The 18,057-nt window shown below is 42.9% G+C and overlaps 1 protein-coding gene across 9 annotated transcripts in view; it reads left to right on the forward strand.

Annotated features, from left to right (window-relative positions):
- Positions 1–429: 429 nt before the first annotated feature.
- STIM2 (stromal interaction molecule 2) overlaps positions 430–18,057 on the forward strand; it is a 174,974-nt gene continuing 157,346 nt past the window's right edge. For 5 of the 9 annotated variants that reach the window (XM_001166846.7, XM_001166908.7, XM_009447458.5 and 2 more), the window contains exon 1: positions 15,366–15,912. In XM_001166846.7, coding sequence (XP_001166846.3) covers positions 15,501–15,912 — 412 coding nt within the window. In that variant the 5' untranslated portion in view covers positions 15,366–15,500. Of the gene's footprint in view, positions 586–12,273; positions 12,882–15,365; positions 15,913–15,953; positions 16,573–18,057 lie in introns of those variants that run through there. The other 4 variants (XM_016951428.4, XM_054682822.2, XM_063809450.1 and 1 more) reach the window with 4 other exon arrangements.

Genomic DNA, 18,057 nt, shown 5'->3' on the forward strand with positions numbered 1-18,057 from the left:
ATTATTGTAAGAATAGCTGAAGAAGTTATTCAAGTCTGTAAAACTGCGATCCTATGCTAAATGGCTGCAGCCAGCTGCGTTTTATGGGGATACAGTTGCTTTTTCTGTGTTTTATTTAAATATTTTCCTGTTTTTTCCTTTGCTGTCAGGTAACTTTTATTAATGGTACCACTGTTTTTTTCTACTTTCCACTTTTCTCCATAATAACCTACGAGAAAGCATCAGGAACTCTTTATGAGTAAAGTTCTTGTGTGGGTGGAAGGATCCCTTGGGATGTTTTCAGGTGTTATAAACCACAGTTCAGATTGGCTGAAACAATGAGGGAATTCATTATTTCACATACCAAGAACCTCTGTTTTGTATAGTTGAAATTAAATTATATATACAAGTCTTATCCTGTTTTTTTCACTTATTATAACAGACCATTTTCCTATCATTAAAATCCTGTATAAATATTCTCACACATAGCGTTTCACCATATTAATGAAATCAACAATTATCTTCTATGTGTCAAGTACAGGAAGGTGGTGGAGATGAGATGGAGAACAAGAACAGCCAAGGTCCCTGATGTCCTGGGGCTGCCAGGTTAGTGGGAATGTGCCATCATTTATTTTACCATTATATTGCTTCTGAGAGTTGTTTTGCAATTATAAATAACTTTCTGATAAACATCTTTACTTAAATTTTGGTCTATTTCTACAAGAGTCATTTCAAAAAGTGTAATTACTGGGTTATTGTAAACTTCTATGTTTTTTCAAGACTTTCCTTATTGTGGCAAAATATAAAATAAATAATATAATATTGACAATTTAAACTATTTTTAAGTGTACAATTTAGTGGCATTAGATACATTCACAATGTTGGGCAACTATCACTATTATCCATCTCCAGAACTTTTTCATCATCCCAAACTGAACTTCTGCTAACAGTAACTTCCCATTCCCTCCTCCCCTGACCTTGGCAACCACTACTCTACTTTCTTTCTCTAGAAATTTGACTATTCTAGGTATCTCATTGTATTAGTCTTTTCTCATGCTGCTAATAAAGACATACCTGAGACTGGGTAATTTATAAAGAAAAAGAGGTTTAATGGACTCACAGTTCCCCATGGCTGGGGAAGCCTCACAATCGTGGCAGAAGGTGAAGGAGCAGCAAAGGCACATCTTATATGGTGGCAGGCAAGAGGAGAATGAGGACCAAGTGAAAAGGACTTCTCCTTATAAAACCGTCAGATCTTATGAGACTTATTTACTACCATGGGAACAGTATGGGGGAAACTGCCCCCATGATTCAATTATCTCCCACCAAGTCTCTCCCATAACATGTGGGAATTATGGGAGGTACAATTTAAGATGAGATTTAGGTGGGGACACAGCCAAACCATATCACTCCTATAAGTGGAATCATATAATATTTATCCTTTTGTGTTTGGCTTTTTTCACTTAACATAATGTTCTCAAGGTTCATACATGTTGCAGCATGTATCAGAATTTTATTCCTTTTTAAGACTGAATAATATGCCATCGTGTATATATCTAAATCTACACCACATTTCATTTATCCATTTAACTGTTGATGGACATTTGAGTGGTTTCTACCTTTTGGCTATTGTGAATATCTTATATTTTTTAATGGCTGTGTAAAATGGATTGTACACATTCAGTTTTACTGATAGAATATAAGTAATTCTGTTTCAGTTCATATGCCATAATTATATTTTTAAACCTTGTTAATAGGAGAAAAAAATCTTATTGTCTTAATTGGCACTTCATTAGTCAAGTAGATCATTTTTCAACTACTTATATTTATACTTTTGTGGAATGTTTGTTTACATTTTTACCTTTTTAGGCATCAGAATCTTAAGATTTTTCTTATTGTAAGAGCTTTTTCAAATATAAAAAATTCTCCCATTGTCAAATGGATTGCACATATTTTTACAGTTTATTTTAGCATTTTCATTTTGAGCTTCTTTTTGATATGGAGAATGTTTTTCATTTTAACGGAGTCAAATTTATCAGTTTGTAAATTATATAACTTATTTTAAGCTTAGAAGATTATTTCCCATCAAGATTATATTTCTTTATCAAATTTTTGCATTCAACACTTTACCCATCTGGAGTTGGATATATGGTGTAAGATGATCTCCATTTATTTATTTATTTTCTTAAAAACTAAGCAATATCTACGGATACTTTTTAGTGCTAGTCTTAACCTTTCTGCTACACTGGACACTGCCAACCACTCTTATTGAGAGTATGTCTACCTTCTTTTTGCTCACTCTCTCCTGGTTCTCCTTCTACACTCTTGTTACTGATTTTCAGGCTCCTTCATTCTAACTTTCTCTGCCTGCTCCTAAGATGGATTTCAACCCTTTAATCTTCTTTTTGTACATTCTCTCTACTCAGTAACCTGCCACTTGATCACAATTCCAGCTTCCACCCATACACCCATATGTGAATGACACCCCCTTTTTTGGCAGAAACTCCTACTTGGGTTTTGAATCTATGTGTTCAGTCATTGATTTGTTTAATATCCACCAAATAGTAACTGAATGCCTATGCTACCACACACTCTTCTAGCCTCAGGGGATAAAATGCCTACCTTGATGGAACTCACATTCTCATGGGAGAGACGGACAATATTATAAGCTCAAGCAATCTATAATATTTTAGGTAGTGATAAGGGCTATGGAGAAGGCCAATGCAGGCATGGAAGTTAAGAAGCATCTGTGGGTGGATGTGAGGGTTACAATTTTAAAGTGAGTTGTCAGACAAGGCTCCACTGAGAAGGGACATCTGTGCAAAGAGCTGAAGGAGAAAGATTAGAAAGTAACTATTGTGAGTATCTGTTCAAAGAACGTTCTAGGCAGAAGGAAAAGCAAATGCAAAGTCCCTGAGGAAAGGTTGTGCCTAGTTTGTTCTAGGACCGGTGATGAGACTGAATGGCTCCAGCAGACTGAATGGGAAGGAGAGCAATAGGAAATGAGGTCAGAAAGGTAACTGGGGCCAGATCATGCAGGGGCCTGTTGATCATTATTGCTTTTACTCCAAGCTGTTTAAGGGTCTTAAAGAGAGAACATGACCTCTTGCAGATGCATCAGAAATAGACACTGGAGGGCACAGGCAAAACAGGGAAAGCATTTAAGAGAAAATCGCAATAGCCCAGGCAAGAGTTGATGTTTGCTTGTACCAGAGTGGTACCTGTAAGGTGGTAAGAAAAGATCAGATGACTTTTCTATTTCATTGATAGGGTCAACAGGATTTGGTAAACGTGAAGAAGGACAGAGCAGTCATTGACTAAGATGGGGACTATCAGGAGAAGTAGGTTTGGGGGAAAATATCAGGAGCATGGTTTTTGAGCATGTGAATTTGAGATGCTAATTATGCATCCAAGTGGAACTATCACTATCCACTATCAGTATGAGTCCAGCTCTCAGCTGCAGTAACGGATTTGGTAGTCATTAAGATACTGTGATATGGTGGTTAATTTTAATATGACGGGGCCACAAGGTGCCCATATATTTGGTTAAACGTTAGCATTGGAATTGGTAGACTGAGTAAAGACTGCTCTCCCAAATATGGCTGGGCATCACCCAATCTGTCCAGGGTCTGAATAGAATGAAAAGGTGAGGAAAAGAAGATTCACTCCCTCTCTGCATTGCGCTTGAGCAGAGACTTCAGTTTTCTGCCCTCAGACTAAGCCATACGACTGACTCTCCTGGGTCTCCAGCTTGTCAACTACAGACTATGGGTTTTAGCTTTCATAATCATGTAGCCAATTTCTTACACTAAATCTCTGTCTCTCCATATTACATTTAAATGCTTACTGCACTTTTGCTCCTGCATGTACTAAGGACATGTGCAACTAAACATAACCCAAATTCAATAGATTCTTCTTTTTTATTCTTCACTTGTATCTGTAGAACCACCATTTTCATAGAACAGGAATGAACACTGAGACAAAAGAGTAAACTGTTACATAGGTTTAAGTTTCTACATGGTTATTAAAATTTTACAGCAAAGTTAGCTTTGAGCTCCCTGGCAGCCAAAAAATAAATGCCATTTATCAAATTCTCAGAAGCTCTTTTGCTGTTGTTACTTCTTTCTACCACTTTATAACAGTAAGCTGCTAGCTTCTCCAAAGATCCTGTCCCACCCATTTCTTCTCCTGTTTGTACACATTAATGTAGCTTTCTTTCATCTGTCTAACCACATTGCTTATTATATAGAAATAGGCTTTTAGGCTTACATCTTTCAGATAATATGGTGTACTAGGTGCTTTCCAAGTGGTTCAGTATTAAAATACACAAACAGTGGCTGTGTGTGGTGTCTCACACCTGTAATACCAGCACTTTGGGAGGCTGAGGTAGGTAGATTGCTTGGGTCCCGGAGTTTGAGACCCTGTCTCCACAAAAAATAAACAAAAATTAGCTGGGCCATCATGTTGCATGCCTGTAGTCCTGGCTACTCAGGAGGCTGAGGAGGTGGGAGGATTACTTGAGCCCAGGAGGTTGAGGCTGCAGTGAGCCGAGACTGTGCCACTGCACTCCAGCCTGGATGACAGAGCAAGACTTTGTGTCAAAATAAATGATATACACACACACACACACACACACACACACACACACACACACACGGGCCTCATAATGCCAAGAAAGATCTATTATCTAATTTTTCACATGAAAGTGTTGAACACAATATGGCTGTTCTTCAAAGACTGCATATTTACTCTTCTGTAAGAAAGTTTCACTTTATATATTTTAAAAGGTTCAGATATTACTTCTGATTAGGATGTCTTTCCTTCCTCTTTTTCTGGTTAGCCTTTAATTTGGTAATACCTTCTTGACCTTCAAAGTCATCTCAACTGTTATTTCCTCTAAGAAATCTTCCCTAGTGCCCCAGTTGGACTGTGGTTATGTAGCATTCTATTTTTATCCTGATTATCACATTTTTACTGTAAATACTTGTTAATCTGTCTCCATCATTAGATGGAACATATCTTGGGAGTAGGTGATCTGTCTCTTTAACCTCAGATGCCCAGCAAGTGACTGGCATTAGTAGTCACTTGATACATATATGATGAAAGATTAATGCCCTTTGCAAATGAAAGAGCTTTCATTTCAAATTACCACACAGATAAATGAAGATCCTCTTGTTGTTGGGTGAACCACTAAATCCATATTATGCCAACTTTAAATCCTAAATCCATTTCTCAGGTTTTAGGGTCACCCAAACATACTCACACCTGCAACATTTGGTTGGCTCTAAGAGAAAGTAACATTTTCATTATTTTTTATAGCCAACTTATGTAGAAAGTTTTTTTAGGGATTGTACTTAGATTACTATTGGTGGTTAAATCATATTCTCTGCCACTCTACCATTTGATTGGCTGCTATATGCCAGGTACAGGATCAGATACTGTAAGTATCTCATTTAAACCTCAAGACAGTCTTGAGATTTAGGTTTATTGCTTTACTTAGGCATTTTGTGGGTTGTATTGTGCCCCCTCCCAAATTCATATGTTGAAGTCCCAATTCCCCGTACCCCAGAGTGTGACTATATTTGGAGATAGTTTATTTACAGAGGTAATCAACTTAAAATGAGGCCATTAGGGTGGGTCCTAATTCAGTATGGCTAGTGTCCTTATATTAATAAAATGGGGAAATTTGGGCCTGGCGCGGTGACTCACACCTATAATCCCAGCACTTTGGGAGGCTGAGGCAGGTGGATCGCTTGAGCCCAGGAGCTCCAGACAGCCTGGGCAACATGGTGAAACCTCATCTCCACAAAAAATAGAAAAATTAGCCAGGCTTGGTGGCACATGCCTGTAGTCCTGGCTACTTGGGAGGCTGAGGTGGGAGGACTGCCTGAACCAAGAGGGGTTGAGGCTGCAGTGAGCCATGATCGTGCCACTGCACTGCAGCTTGAGCGAGACCCTGTCTCAAAAAAAAAAAAAAAAAAAAAAAAAAAAAGAAGAAAGAAAGAAAAAGAAAAAGGGGAAATTTAGAGACAGACATGCAGGAAGATGATGTAAGGAGATGTTCATCTACAAGCCCAGGAGAGAGGCCTGGACAGATCCCTTGCTCACGGTCCTCAGAAGGAACCAATTCTGCTGACATCTGGATTTGGAGTTGTAGCTGCAGAACTGTGAGACAAAAAATTTCTGTTGGTTAAGCCGCCCAGTCTGTGGTACTTTTATGCAGCCTGTGATGGTTAATTTTAGGTGTTGGCTTGATTGAACTAAGGGACACCTAGATAGCTGGTAAGGCATTGTTTCTGGGCTTGTCTGTGAGGGTGTTTCTGGAGGAGACTGGTATGTGAGTTGGTGGACTGAGTGGGAAAGATCCACCCTCAATGTGAGCAGGCACCATCCAATTGCTTAGGGGCCTGGATGAAACAAAAAGGGAAGGAAAGGGCAAATTCTGTTTCTTTCTCTTCTAGAGCTGGGACACCCTTCTTCTGCTGCCCTTGGACATCACAACTTCAGGTTTCCCAGCCTTTAGACTCTGGGACTGGCACTAGCACCCCCCAATCCCTCAAGTTCGCAGGCCTTTGGCTTCAGATTGAGTTACGCCATTGACTTCTCTCGTTCTGAGGCTTTCAGATGTGGACTGAGCCACACTATCAGCTTTCCTGGGTCTTCAGATTGCAGAGGGCCTGTCATGGGATTTTGCAGCCTCCATAATGGCATGAGCCAATTCCCCTAATAAATACCCTCTTTATCTATCTATCTATCTATCTATCTATCTATCTATCTATCTATCCATCCATCCATCCTATTGGTTCTATCTCTGTGGAGAACTCTAATACACAACCCTAGCAAACTAATACAGACATGTAATTCCTTTCTTAATAGCAAAGAGAGTGGACTGATTCCAGGGTTGAACGGTTCCAAAGACTTTTTCTATTACTGTGAAATGATCTCCTTAATACCTCAAACTTCAGGTGGAGGGTGCAAAGGATGTAAACTCAAGCTACTGAATTCCGCTTCATAAACTTACTTTTTGGCCATTAAACTAAACCTTATTTTCTATTTAAATATTTATTTTGTACTACAGTATTTCTATGAGTAGTGATGTCTATAAATGTGTACCTTGCTGTGAGAAGTACGAGTTCTTTTTTTATTTTTATTTTTTGTTTGAGATGGAGTATCACTCTGTCGCCCAGGCTGGAGTGCAATGGTACGATCTTGGCTTACTGCAACCTCCGCCTCCCAGGTTCAAATGATTCTCCTGCCTCAGCCTCCCGATAGCTGGGACTACAGGCGCCTGCCACCATGCCCAGCTAATTTTTTGTATTTTTAGTAGAGACGGGGTTTCACCGTGTTAGCCAGGATGGTCTCGATCTCCTGACCTCATGATCCACCTGCTTCGGCCTCCCAAAGTGCTGGGATTACAGGCGTGAGCCACTGCACCCGGCTGAATTCCACCACTTTTAACCATCACTTCTGCCACTATTCTGGCCTAAACTACATCATCTCTTGTCTGGACTGTGTAGCAGCCTCTGCAATGGCATCCCCGCTCCTACCATGAAGCACCCAGAGCGATCCTGTAAACACATATGTCAGATGCCATGATTCTACTCAAAACCTTTCAGTGTTTCCAAACTCATTCAGAGGAAAAAGCTGTAAGAGCCCTGCATGTTCTGGCCCCTATCACTTTTCTTTCATTATCCACTATTTTCTCTCTCAGATGCTCTAGCTAGATCGATCTCACTGGTATTTCTGAACAAACCACACACATCCTTTCCCCAAAACTTTTCTGTGGGCTGAAATCCTCTCTCCCCAGACATCTGTACAATTCTCTCATTTTGTTCAGGTCAAAAGTTATCTCCCCCCTTCCGGCTCCCCACCCACTTAGCACTTATCTAATATACAACATATTTTACTTTTTCATCTCCCATATTTTCAGCTTCCCAATTAGAATACAAAATTCCATCAAAGCAGACATTTTTCTTTTCTTATTATTATTAGAATTTCTTATTGAAATTCTAAATAAATTTCAAATTTATTTAGCCAATAAATTTGGCTAAATAGCACTACTTTGTCCCAGTTAGAGAAACAACTTTTTTTTTTTTTTTTTTTTTTTTGAGACAGAGTCTCACTCTGTCGCCCAGGCTGGAGTGCAGTGGTGCGATCTCGGCTCACTGCAATCTCTGCCTCCCAGGTTCAAGCCATTCTCCTGGCTCAGCCTCCTCAGTAGCTGGTATTACAGGTGTGCACCACCATGCCTGGCTAATTTTTGTATTTTAGTAGAGATGGAGTTTCACCATGTTGGTCAGGCTGGTCTCAAACTCCTGACCTCATGATCTGTCCAGCTCGGCCTCCCAAAGTGCTGGAATTACAGGCGTGAGCCACCGCGCCTGGCCAAGAAACAACTTTTAAAATCTGATCTTCTTTCTTTCATATTTACAATAATGCTCTGGGAATGTGCTCATCCGTAATTCAAACATCCACATTTCCAGACTTTCTGTTTTCCTTCGTTTCCATGTCAGAAGGCTTGTCCTCAAACTCTCTTTTAATTATTCTTCTTCCTCATTGCAAACACATCCTGAAACACCTTTGTGTAAATATAAACACATCAAGACAAACGCCTGATTTTACCAGCTCCTGGCAGCTACATGATGTGAAATATGAGATCATTTCTTCACTTGACATTAAATTTTGAGGCAAGAACATCTTGAAATAAACTATTTCCTTAAAATGATTTAACTATACCAGAGACTGTGGAACCAGCATTTCATGGTGACAGATATTTTTAAACAATTAACAAAGCATAAATAAATAAAAGAAATACATATCTTTTTGGTGCTATTGTATGGCTGTGAGCTCCTTGGATTCTGGACTAGAAATTATCTTACTAATTTTTGATCTTAGCACCTAATATAGTACCTGACCCTAAAATGCATTCAATATTTGATGTATGAACACAAAAGGCTTCTCTTAGTTCACAATGCCTTGGCTCTCCTATGTCTTTGCCATTATCATAAAGTTGAACCCAGCTTATGTGCCTCCCTGGATTTACTTGGTAATAGTTTTATGTTGAATGCTACTATTACTATCCAGGAACTTTACACCATAACAGCATCCTTACATGTTGCAGAAGGGATGTTTCAATCTTCCTTGGAGCGTGACTTGTTGAGCTCTGTGGCTGCCTTGGTGGTAGGGGCCAAGATGTGATGTTCCCCTTGCTCCAGGTCTCTCATGCTGCTTTAGGGCACAACTTTAATAATGCCTGGTTAATGCCTTGAATCTCCAGCCTTTTTTTTTTTTTCCCCTGGGGCTTCCCTTTTGTTACAGAGGTGGTAGACGCTCCTGGGAAACTGCAGGCTGCAGGTGGACAGTGGGGAGTGCTCCTGGCACCCATTCACTTGCTGGCTCAGCTCATGCATGGATAATGCCACTGCTGTTCAGGGATCTGGCTTCTCTGGCAGCTGCCTGGAGCGGCAGGTGGCATGACTGAAAAGTGCGGGGGAGTTTGCATCTCCTGCAGAAACCTTTGACTGATGGGAGCCAAAAGTTCCATTTCTCTCCCTTCTTCTCGCACTGTTCCAAAACAGAGTGGTCTCCACTATGGAGGCATCGTGAGAGACTGAGCAGCCAGCTCAGTGGTGCATCGCCTGGATATTTTTCTGCCTCCTTCTGTGCGTGGCTCATGTCTCCCTTCCCCTCACTTTTGCTTCACTGGGGTTGAAGGAATTGTTGAAGGAAATCCTACTCTCTAAGGAACTGTTATATGGGCCTTTGCATCGGGTCCTATTTTCTAGAGAACTTTTGACTGTCACTTTAGGCATATGGCCCTGTAAAGATTTCTGTGTACGTACCTTTGTTGTATGTGCTCTTGTAGATTGTTCGTGTATTCTTTTTTTCTACTTTCCTTTTTTTGCACAATTCAACTCAAAACGAGCTCTTGTTTTTCATACCTTAAGGGTTTAAATAATAATAGCTAACTATGCACCAGGCACCTTTACAATCATTTTTACTTTACAACAACCCTCTATCTAGGTATTAGCATAAGGACATGGTTTTACTGGAACTAAAATACCGGAGTTCCTCACCTTACGAAGGGTTTTCGTTTCAGATGGGTGTACTTATGGCCATTTTTTTTATACATTCAAACTTAAGGAGTTGAAATTTCCAGTCCCTGGATGGATTTTCCACAAAAGAAGAGGGAGGTGGGCAGCCCTTTGAAGCTTTTAAACGGCCCACTTTTCTTCTCCTTGCTGATATATGTTTCTGTGGCATCTTTTTCTAAAGTAGGTGTTTTGTATACTTTAAGATTGAAAGTAGGTAATTCCTTTTTAGATAATCTCTTCAAGTGCTGTAGGGAACCCCTTGGCAGCTTCCTGCCTCATAACTCACAGACATTATGAACGTTTTTAAAATTAATTTTTAATTGACAAATATTAATTGTGTATATTTATGGGGTACAATGTTTTGAGCTATATGTACATTGCAGAACAATTCAACTGAGCTAACATATCTATTATCTCACTGACTTAACCTTTTTTTGTAGTGAGAATGTTAAAAATCTATCTTTTTAGCAATTTTGAAATAGACATTAACTGTGGTTATTGTGAAGTACAATAGATCACTCAAACATATTCCTCCAGTCTAACAGTAACCTTGTACCCTTTGGTCAGCATCTTCCCTTTCCCCATCCCTCCCCCCATTCACACTTACCAGCCTCTGGTAATCACCTTTATACTGTTTCTATGAGATGAACTTTTTTTTAGGTTCCACATATGTGGGGTCATACAATGTTTGTTTTTCTACGCCTGGCTTATTTCACTTAGCCTAATGTCCTCCAGTTCCATCCATGTTGCAGTGAATGAAGAATTTCCTTCTTTTTTAAGGCTCTATAGTATTCCACTGTGTGTATATATACCCTATTTTCCTTATCCATTCATCTGTTGATGGACATTTAGTTTGCTTCCATATCTTGGCTATTGTAAATAATGCTGAAATGAACATGGGAGTGCAGATATCTCATTGACATACTGATTTCCATTCCTTTGGATATATACTCAGAGGTGGGATTGCTGGATCATATGATAATTCTATTCCTAGTTTTTTTAGGAACCTCCATACTACTTTCCAAAATGGGTACACTAATTTACATTTCCACTAACAGTATACCAGGGTTTCCTTTTCTCCACATCCTCATCAACACTTATTTGTCTTTTTGATAATAGCCATCATTTTCTCACCATTTTCAATTGTTATGATCTTTAGCTCCATCACAATTCTAGTCCTCTTTTTGTGGAAAATGTCAACATTCCTACTGCTTCAGCATCTGTCAGTTATCATGTGATCAATAATATTCATGTAACACCTCAAATTAAGCAGTATAGAGCAAACACATCCTATTTAATAATATAAACGACTCACCCCACACGCCCTCTGACTGCACCGGGCTTTAGCGGGCAAAGTTAACTTGCTTCTGTTGAGTGGCTTTTAAAAAACTATGTTAGTTAAATCTAGAGTTTTTAACTCCCATCCTGGATGCAAGACACTTAAAAAGACTTCCTTCCTCTGCTCCCAGAGAAAGCAGCAATAAAATTTTCCACCTTCACTACACCACTTGAGGACTATCTCATGTTTTATTGGGTTTAGGGAGCAAGGGTCTTGCTAATGAGTTACTTCCACTGTGTCACTTTTATTCCTAGTGCTTTATTAAACAATCTGAGGACCCCATTTTTATGCTAGGGCTTCATTGATCGAATGGAGCCATCACATTGTCTATAACACTTTAGAGGTGTTTCCAAAGTTCTCAGCACTTCGAGTCCCTTGTTAGTGTCTGTCGAGAGTCAGCGGGAAAACTCGATACCTAACAGCGTTTCCACCAAAGGCAGCTCTCCGAGGGGCTTCACCATCAAGAGCAAGCGAACCAGGCTGGACCACCCTGCTGGGTCTGTCCCGACATTCCAGGGCCACGCAGGGAAGTCAAAGACGGGAAGGAGAAGATCAGTGGGGAGGGCGAGGCGCCGGAATTCCCCACTTCTATACCTCCACCCCTACTACCGCCCCACGTCCACCACCCTACCCACTGACAGCCCGCCGCGCCCGCCCACGCGGTGACGCCATCCCGCGGCGGCCGGGCGCCCCGCCCACAGAGTGGGAGCCGGAAGCCGGGCGGGCAGCGGCGCGCGGCGTCCCGGAACCCAGCAGCTTGAGAACTCGCGCACCTGGGGGAAGCCGGCAGGAGGCAGCGGGCATGCGCGGGGCTGCGGTGGCGCAGGCGCCCTGCCGCGCCCGCCGGTTGGGAACCGGTTCTCCGAGTCCGAGCTGGCGGCGCGCTGTGGGCTGTGCGGGAGCGAGGGGAGAAGAGGGAGATAGGGAGCCCGACATTTGGGAAGGGCAGGCTTGCCTCTGGGATGGGGAGGAGCCGGTGCACGGATCCTGCTGTGCGTCTATGCAGGCGCGCCCAGTAGTTTGGGATTTGCAAGAAAATGCAATGAAACAACATGGGCAGACAAAGTGCGATGCGTTTATCCTAAGCCAAGAACACGCTTAGAATGCACGCCCAGAGCCAGTTCTCCCCAAGGGATGGCAACGCACCTGTGTGCCGGGCTCCGCGCAAGGGCTTTCCCTGTTTATTCTCCCGCCGCCGCTAACAACCTTGTGGGGCGGGCATGGTTGGATCCCCAATTTAAAAGTGGGGAAACTGAGGACAGATTAACCTGTCTGCACGTAACACAGCTGAAAAGTGGTGGAATTGCTATTTCTTTCAGGTTTGCCTGATTCTAGAGCTCAATGCTGCCCATCAGGTGTTTGAAGTCATGATTTGGTGAAAATGGGACAGTGAAGACGTTCTGAAAAAAAAAAAAAGGCATATCATGAGGTTTGGACATTGAGAGGTATAGGCTGGCTGTAGGAGTCGGGTAAGTGCCAAGGAAAAGGGCCTCAGGGTAGATTTTGAATGGGATTTGGCGACAGGGAAGGAGAGAAAGCTTTGGGGTGGTGAGAACAAGGGAAAGGAAAGGGAAAACAAAAGCGTGGAGGTGGGAAAGGAAACCTGGGGAGAAAGGTAAGCGATTGCCTCATTTGGAGTCTTGTGTTTATGTTTGGCTTGCAAATAGAAGCATATATAATTCTAGGGTTGGGCTTTTCTTGCCAAGGAATGGATTTTCTCCTTTCTGTTCTTAGGTTTATGCTGTGATGCACAGTGACACGTACCTCTCTCTGTTCAGCAAGGTGCATTTTGGCTATTCATTTAACAGCTGGAAAGTTCTATACCTGTGGCAAAGATGATCTGCGGTGGAGGGTTTATTCCTGGCCCCTGGCCTGCCTGGCCTTGGGTCTTTTTAGTGCTTGCCGGATCCCTAGTTCCTTTCCGGTTCCAGTAGTGAGAGGAATAAACACTTAAAACTCCAATCCAGTACACTCTCAATGTCAACACCCACCCTATCTTTAAAAGAAGAAAAAAATACTAAATCATCTTTGTTTAAAGAATCCTGGCCCCTGTGATTTGTTAATTTGTTCGTGGTTTTATACTGTTACTACTGTAACAGTTTGCACTACACCATTTAGCAACTGATTACTACCTTGTATTAGCCTCTAATTGTTTAATGGGTGTACATTTTATCTGCTTAAAAAGATTGTTAGATGCCTTAGTCATGGGACTGTGCTGTTTATCTCATAGCTCTGACTGCTGACTTAATTGCCTTTTTCAATTGTCTCTCTTGCCTAACCCTCACCACTCGGTACCCTGCCTGGCACATACTAGGTACTCAGTAAACATTTAATAAATGAAATGGCTCCTGGAGAGCAGGAACAAGCTTGTTATTTATATTGTTCTGGTCCCCTAGCAGAATTATCTTCTCTGGTGGGCACTCAGCACTCTGGTGTGACTTCATTGCTGTGCCTTTCAGCAGGGGAAACATAATCTCCCGGTTGCCCTATAAAGAATTGCCACCTGAACACTATGCCCACAAGAAGTCTGCTGAGAAATAACTGTTGATAGATTGACTTAGCCTCAAAGACATCCTTGATTCTTTTCTAAAGTGTGCATCTGCCCTTCCACAATAAACGGTATTTGTGGTTATCTTGGCCAGGCTACCTAAGAAATACTTTAGGAGAATGTAATTTGAGTATCTTCTTGGCTTGAGAAAGCAAGCAAACAAACCAATAAGCAGAATGAAACCAACAAAACCCAATAGCAAAAGGATCTTCGTGTTTAATAACCCTATCTGCAAATTTTAAACAATTTTGTGCCCCTGGGAGAAAGAATGCCTCCTTGCGTGTGAATTTCCAGGGCTTTTAATTTATAGTGACATTACATTCAACACTTCCTTTTAAATTTGAAGGGAGGTGGCCTTAAAAATATGCTGGCAACTAGTTTGGATGAGAGAGATTCCGGTTCTTTATTTATTCAAACCAATTAGACCAGGTCTGAACAGGATTTACAACAGAGAGCAGATCTTGGGTGCACAAGAGCTTTGCTTCATTCCAGGTTGGCGAAAACAAGTCAAGTCTACATCATTGTTCTGTCAGCCGGTTCAGGATACAGCACAGAGTCGATGGGATGGGGGTGGGAAGGTGATGAGTTCAGGTAAATGTACCTAGGAGAGTCAGAGGCTAAAGTAAATTCTCTTAAATAGGCCTTTTCAGTGGCTGCTAAATCTCGCTCATTTCCCATGAATTAGCTGTGGGATATTGGGGACAACTTACGTCACATTTCTGGGTCTTCGTCTCCTCATTCGTAAAAGGGGGTAACGATAATTTTGGAGTTATAGCATGTAAATGTGTAAAACGGTTAGAGCAATGCCTGGTACACTCACACATAGCACGCGCTTTGTGAAATGTTTGGCAAGTAAATAAAACGCTAAGCTAGGCTAACCGCGTCTAAACAGCCAGCCACTTGTAAGCCCCACCTATATTGAAATTACGGGGACGCTGCTGTTTTCCGATTGCAAGATTTTCCTGATCCATGCAATTACTTTCGCTGCCCTCCACGAGGCTGAAACTCGCCCTCAGGATGTGGGACGTCTGGACTCTTCTCTCCGCCCCCTTGTAGCCCCCCACTCCCCCTCGCGGTGGTACCGTGAATGAGGGAGGGGTACACGTCCCCCTTCTTCCCCGCCCCCTGGCTTCGCGGCTCGCTAAAGCGTTATCAACCGCCCCGCGGTACTACCGTCTGTCCAGGAACGCCTCCGGGGCGGGGCTGGGATGCCGCGCACGCGCAGTACAGCAGCGCCGCGCCTGCGCCGTGGAGAGCCTGAGGGAGGCGGGGGATTGGTATGCGAGCGAATGTGCGAGGGGAGGGAGGCGTCCCGGCGGAGCGTGGTACTACGACCAGCGCTGGCCGGAGGGGGCGGGGGGATGCGCCGCGGCGGCGGCGGCGGCGCGGGCGCTGGGGCTGGTGTTTGGCGGCGCCAGAGCAGCGGATCCCGGTCTCGCCGCAGCAGCAGCAGCAGCGCGGGTGTCGTGCACCGCCTGAAGACGCCGTACCTTTCTACCCCCCACCTTTTTTTTTTTTTTTTTTTAAATAACCGGAACCAATGAACGCAGCCGGGATCAGAGCTCCGGAGGCCGCCGGTGCCGATGGGACCAGGCTGGCGCCCGGCGGGAGCCCGTGTCTGAGGCGGCGGGGGCGGCCGGAGGAGTCGCCGGCGGCGGTGGCGGCGCCTCGCGGAGCGGGCGAGCTGCAGGCGGCCGGGGCGCCGCTGCGCTTTCACCCGGCTTCTCCTCGGCGCCTTCATCCCGCCTCGACTCCTGGCCCAGCCTGGGGCTGGCTGCTGCGGCGGCGGCGCTGGGCTGCGTTGCTGGTGCTCGGGCTGCTGGTAGCCGGAGCGGCGGACGGATGCGAGCTTGTGCCCCGGCACCTCCGCGGGCGGCGGGCGACTGGCTCTGCCGCAACTGCCGCCTCCTCTCCCGCCGCGGCGGCCGGCGATAGCCCGGCGCTCATGACAGGTGAGGGGCCGGGGGGCGGCGGGTGGGGCTCGGCCGGCAGCGGTGGGACCCCCAACCCGTGCAGAGGTCAGCATCTCCGCCGGACGTCCGCTATTCCGCGGCCCCGGCCAGGGCGCGATGCGGAGCCCTGGCTGCTGCTTCGTCGCGGTCCCCTGCACTCCGGACGTCTTTCCTTTTCACCCCGACACCCCGCCCTCGCCGAGCCTCTCGACGGCACTGATTCCCCTCCCTTCAGTCGGGCTCTCCGATCTTCCAAGCTGAGCAATGCGGTGGTTTCTCTTTCGTGCTGCAGAAGTGCCAGCAGGGTCTGCAGGGGACTGGGCTGATTTTTTTTTTTTTTTTTGAAGCTGCTAGAAAAAGTCAGCAGCGGCATTGCGGTATTGAGTCTACCTCTGGTGCTGCTTTTGCAAAGGCAGCTGGCAGCGAGTCTCACCGGTTCAAAGCCCCGCTTGAGCACAGCGTCCCAGGGGAGCCTGCTAAAGGGGATTCTTTGAGAGCCATAATACCTAGTGATATTAGTGGTTCCGTGTTAGTATGCAGAAATGCCTAAGTTTACAGTGCATTTTTTGCGGGGTGGAAGGAGGCCGTTTTAAGTGGTGATGGAAAGTGTTTGGTGGTGGGAGCATCACTGGGTGACAAAGGGTGCAGAAACCTCAGCAGGTAACCAGAAATTATACCTAAAATTTGCAAAGTGCAGCATACTCGGGGCTTGCAGCTAGCAGCACAGTTCTGATAGACTGCACCAGCACCTTTTTTTTTTAATATATAGAACGTTCTCGTAATTGAAAACTTGGAAACGTGTTTTGTAAGGTTAAGTGCAGAATTGTATCCTTTTTAAAGCCTTCCGGTGTTATGTACAACTGATCAGTTGTGGTTTAAGTAAAAGTTATTATGTAAGGACCCTGAAATGATTTCTTTGGGAAAAGTAATGGAGCTAAAATAATGATTTTTTTTTTTTTTAGTATTTCACTTATTTTTAAAGTAGATCTGTAGATTTCCTACAATAATTGTAAGACCAAAAAGTTTAAAGTGGCAGAAGATGACCCGTGATTAATTTAACCAAAATGATAGTCCTGCGGGCGTCTGGAAGTTACTAACAGCTTCTCTGACAAGTGCTCAGAAACTGTATTCTTTAAAGCCAAGCAGTTTCTCTGATTTCTATGATAGGATATTTACTATTCTAGAGAGAAGAAGGATGTTGGTAAACTTTAAAAGCTTTGGAGGATGTAGAGTATAGAACATAATGGTCAGCATGTTTAACTTTACCCTGAAGCATATCAAGCCCTATTAAATGGAACTTGATACATCAAACCTACCAATTGGGTAACTGGGATAAAGTGATTATAGAATAATCAGTATTAGGAGCATAGTACAGTTTGAGTGAGAAGATAGATCAGACAGCTTTATGCTTGAATAGTATTTATTCTCCAAATAAAAATGTGGCAAGTAACAGTATAGTGAAGAATAGTGATTATTAGGAAAGTTGATAGATAAGACTATAATTTGAAGATTTAATGCCTCATGCAGGAAGGGAAGGAGCAGGAATATTTAGGCTTCTAGAAGGTATAAGTGGTCCTAGGTTTCTCAAGCAGAAAAATTTGGTTAATACATAATTGGCTAATGCTCTGTCAAAAAGTAATTGGTAAAAAGGCAAGCAATTCAGAAAATTTAGTATTTATTGACTGCTAATAAATATATTTTATACTGTGTAGATCACATCAAGAAAATTGCTCAGATGGAATTTTAATAAGCCATTTACAATCCCTTTTAAGACTTAAATTTCTCTATACTTATTTAAGGCATGGGGGAAAAAGGTGATTCTTATTGGAAAAAAAATCCGATGTATCACACAAAATGAGTTTGTGCCATAGGGCTTTAAAATAAGTTTGCTAGAAGAATACCCTGGAATTATTTCTGATGTTCTTTTACTTTCCTTTTGTCAGAATATTGATTTTTAACAAGTTAAACGTTTCCACTTAAAGTTTAAATCATAAAACTACACAATATACAAATTAAATTGTTATTTTAATAAGTTTATGTAAATACAGTCAATAGCACCCATATCTTGGTAAAGGTAAATTGAAAATCTATGATGAAGTTAGAAAATATTGAAAATTTCTTTGAACTATATGGCCTCTATAGGGC

This window comes from Pan troglodytes, chromosome 3, assembly GCF_028858775.2.
Source record: "Pan troglodytes isolate AG18354 chromosome 3, NHGRI_mPanTro3-v2.0_pri, whole genome shotgun sequence".
NCBI lineage: Eukaryota > Metazoa > Chordata > Mammalia > Primates > Hominidae > Pan > Pan troglodytes.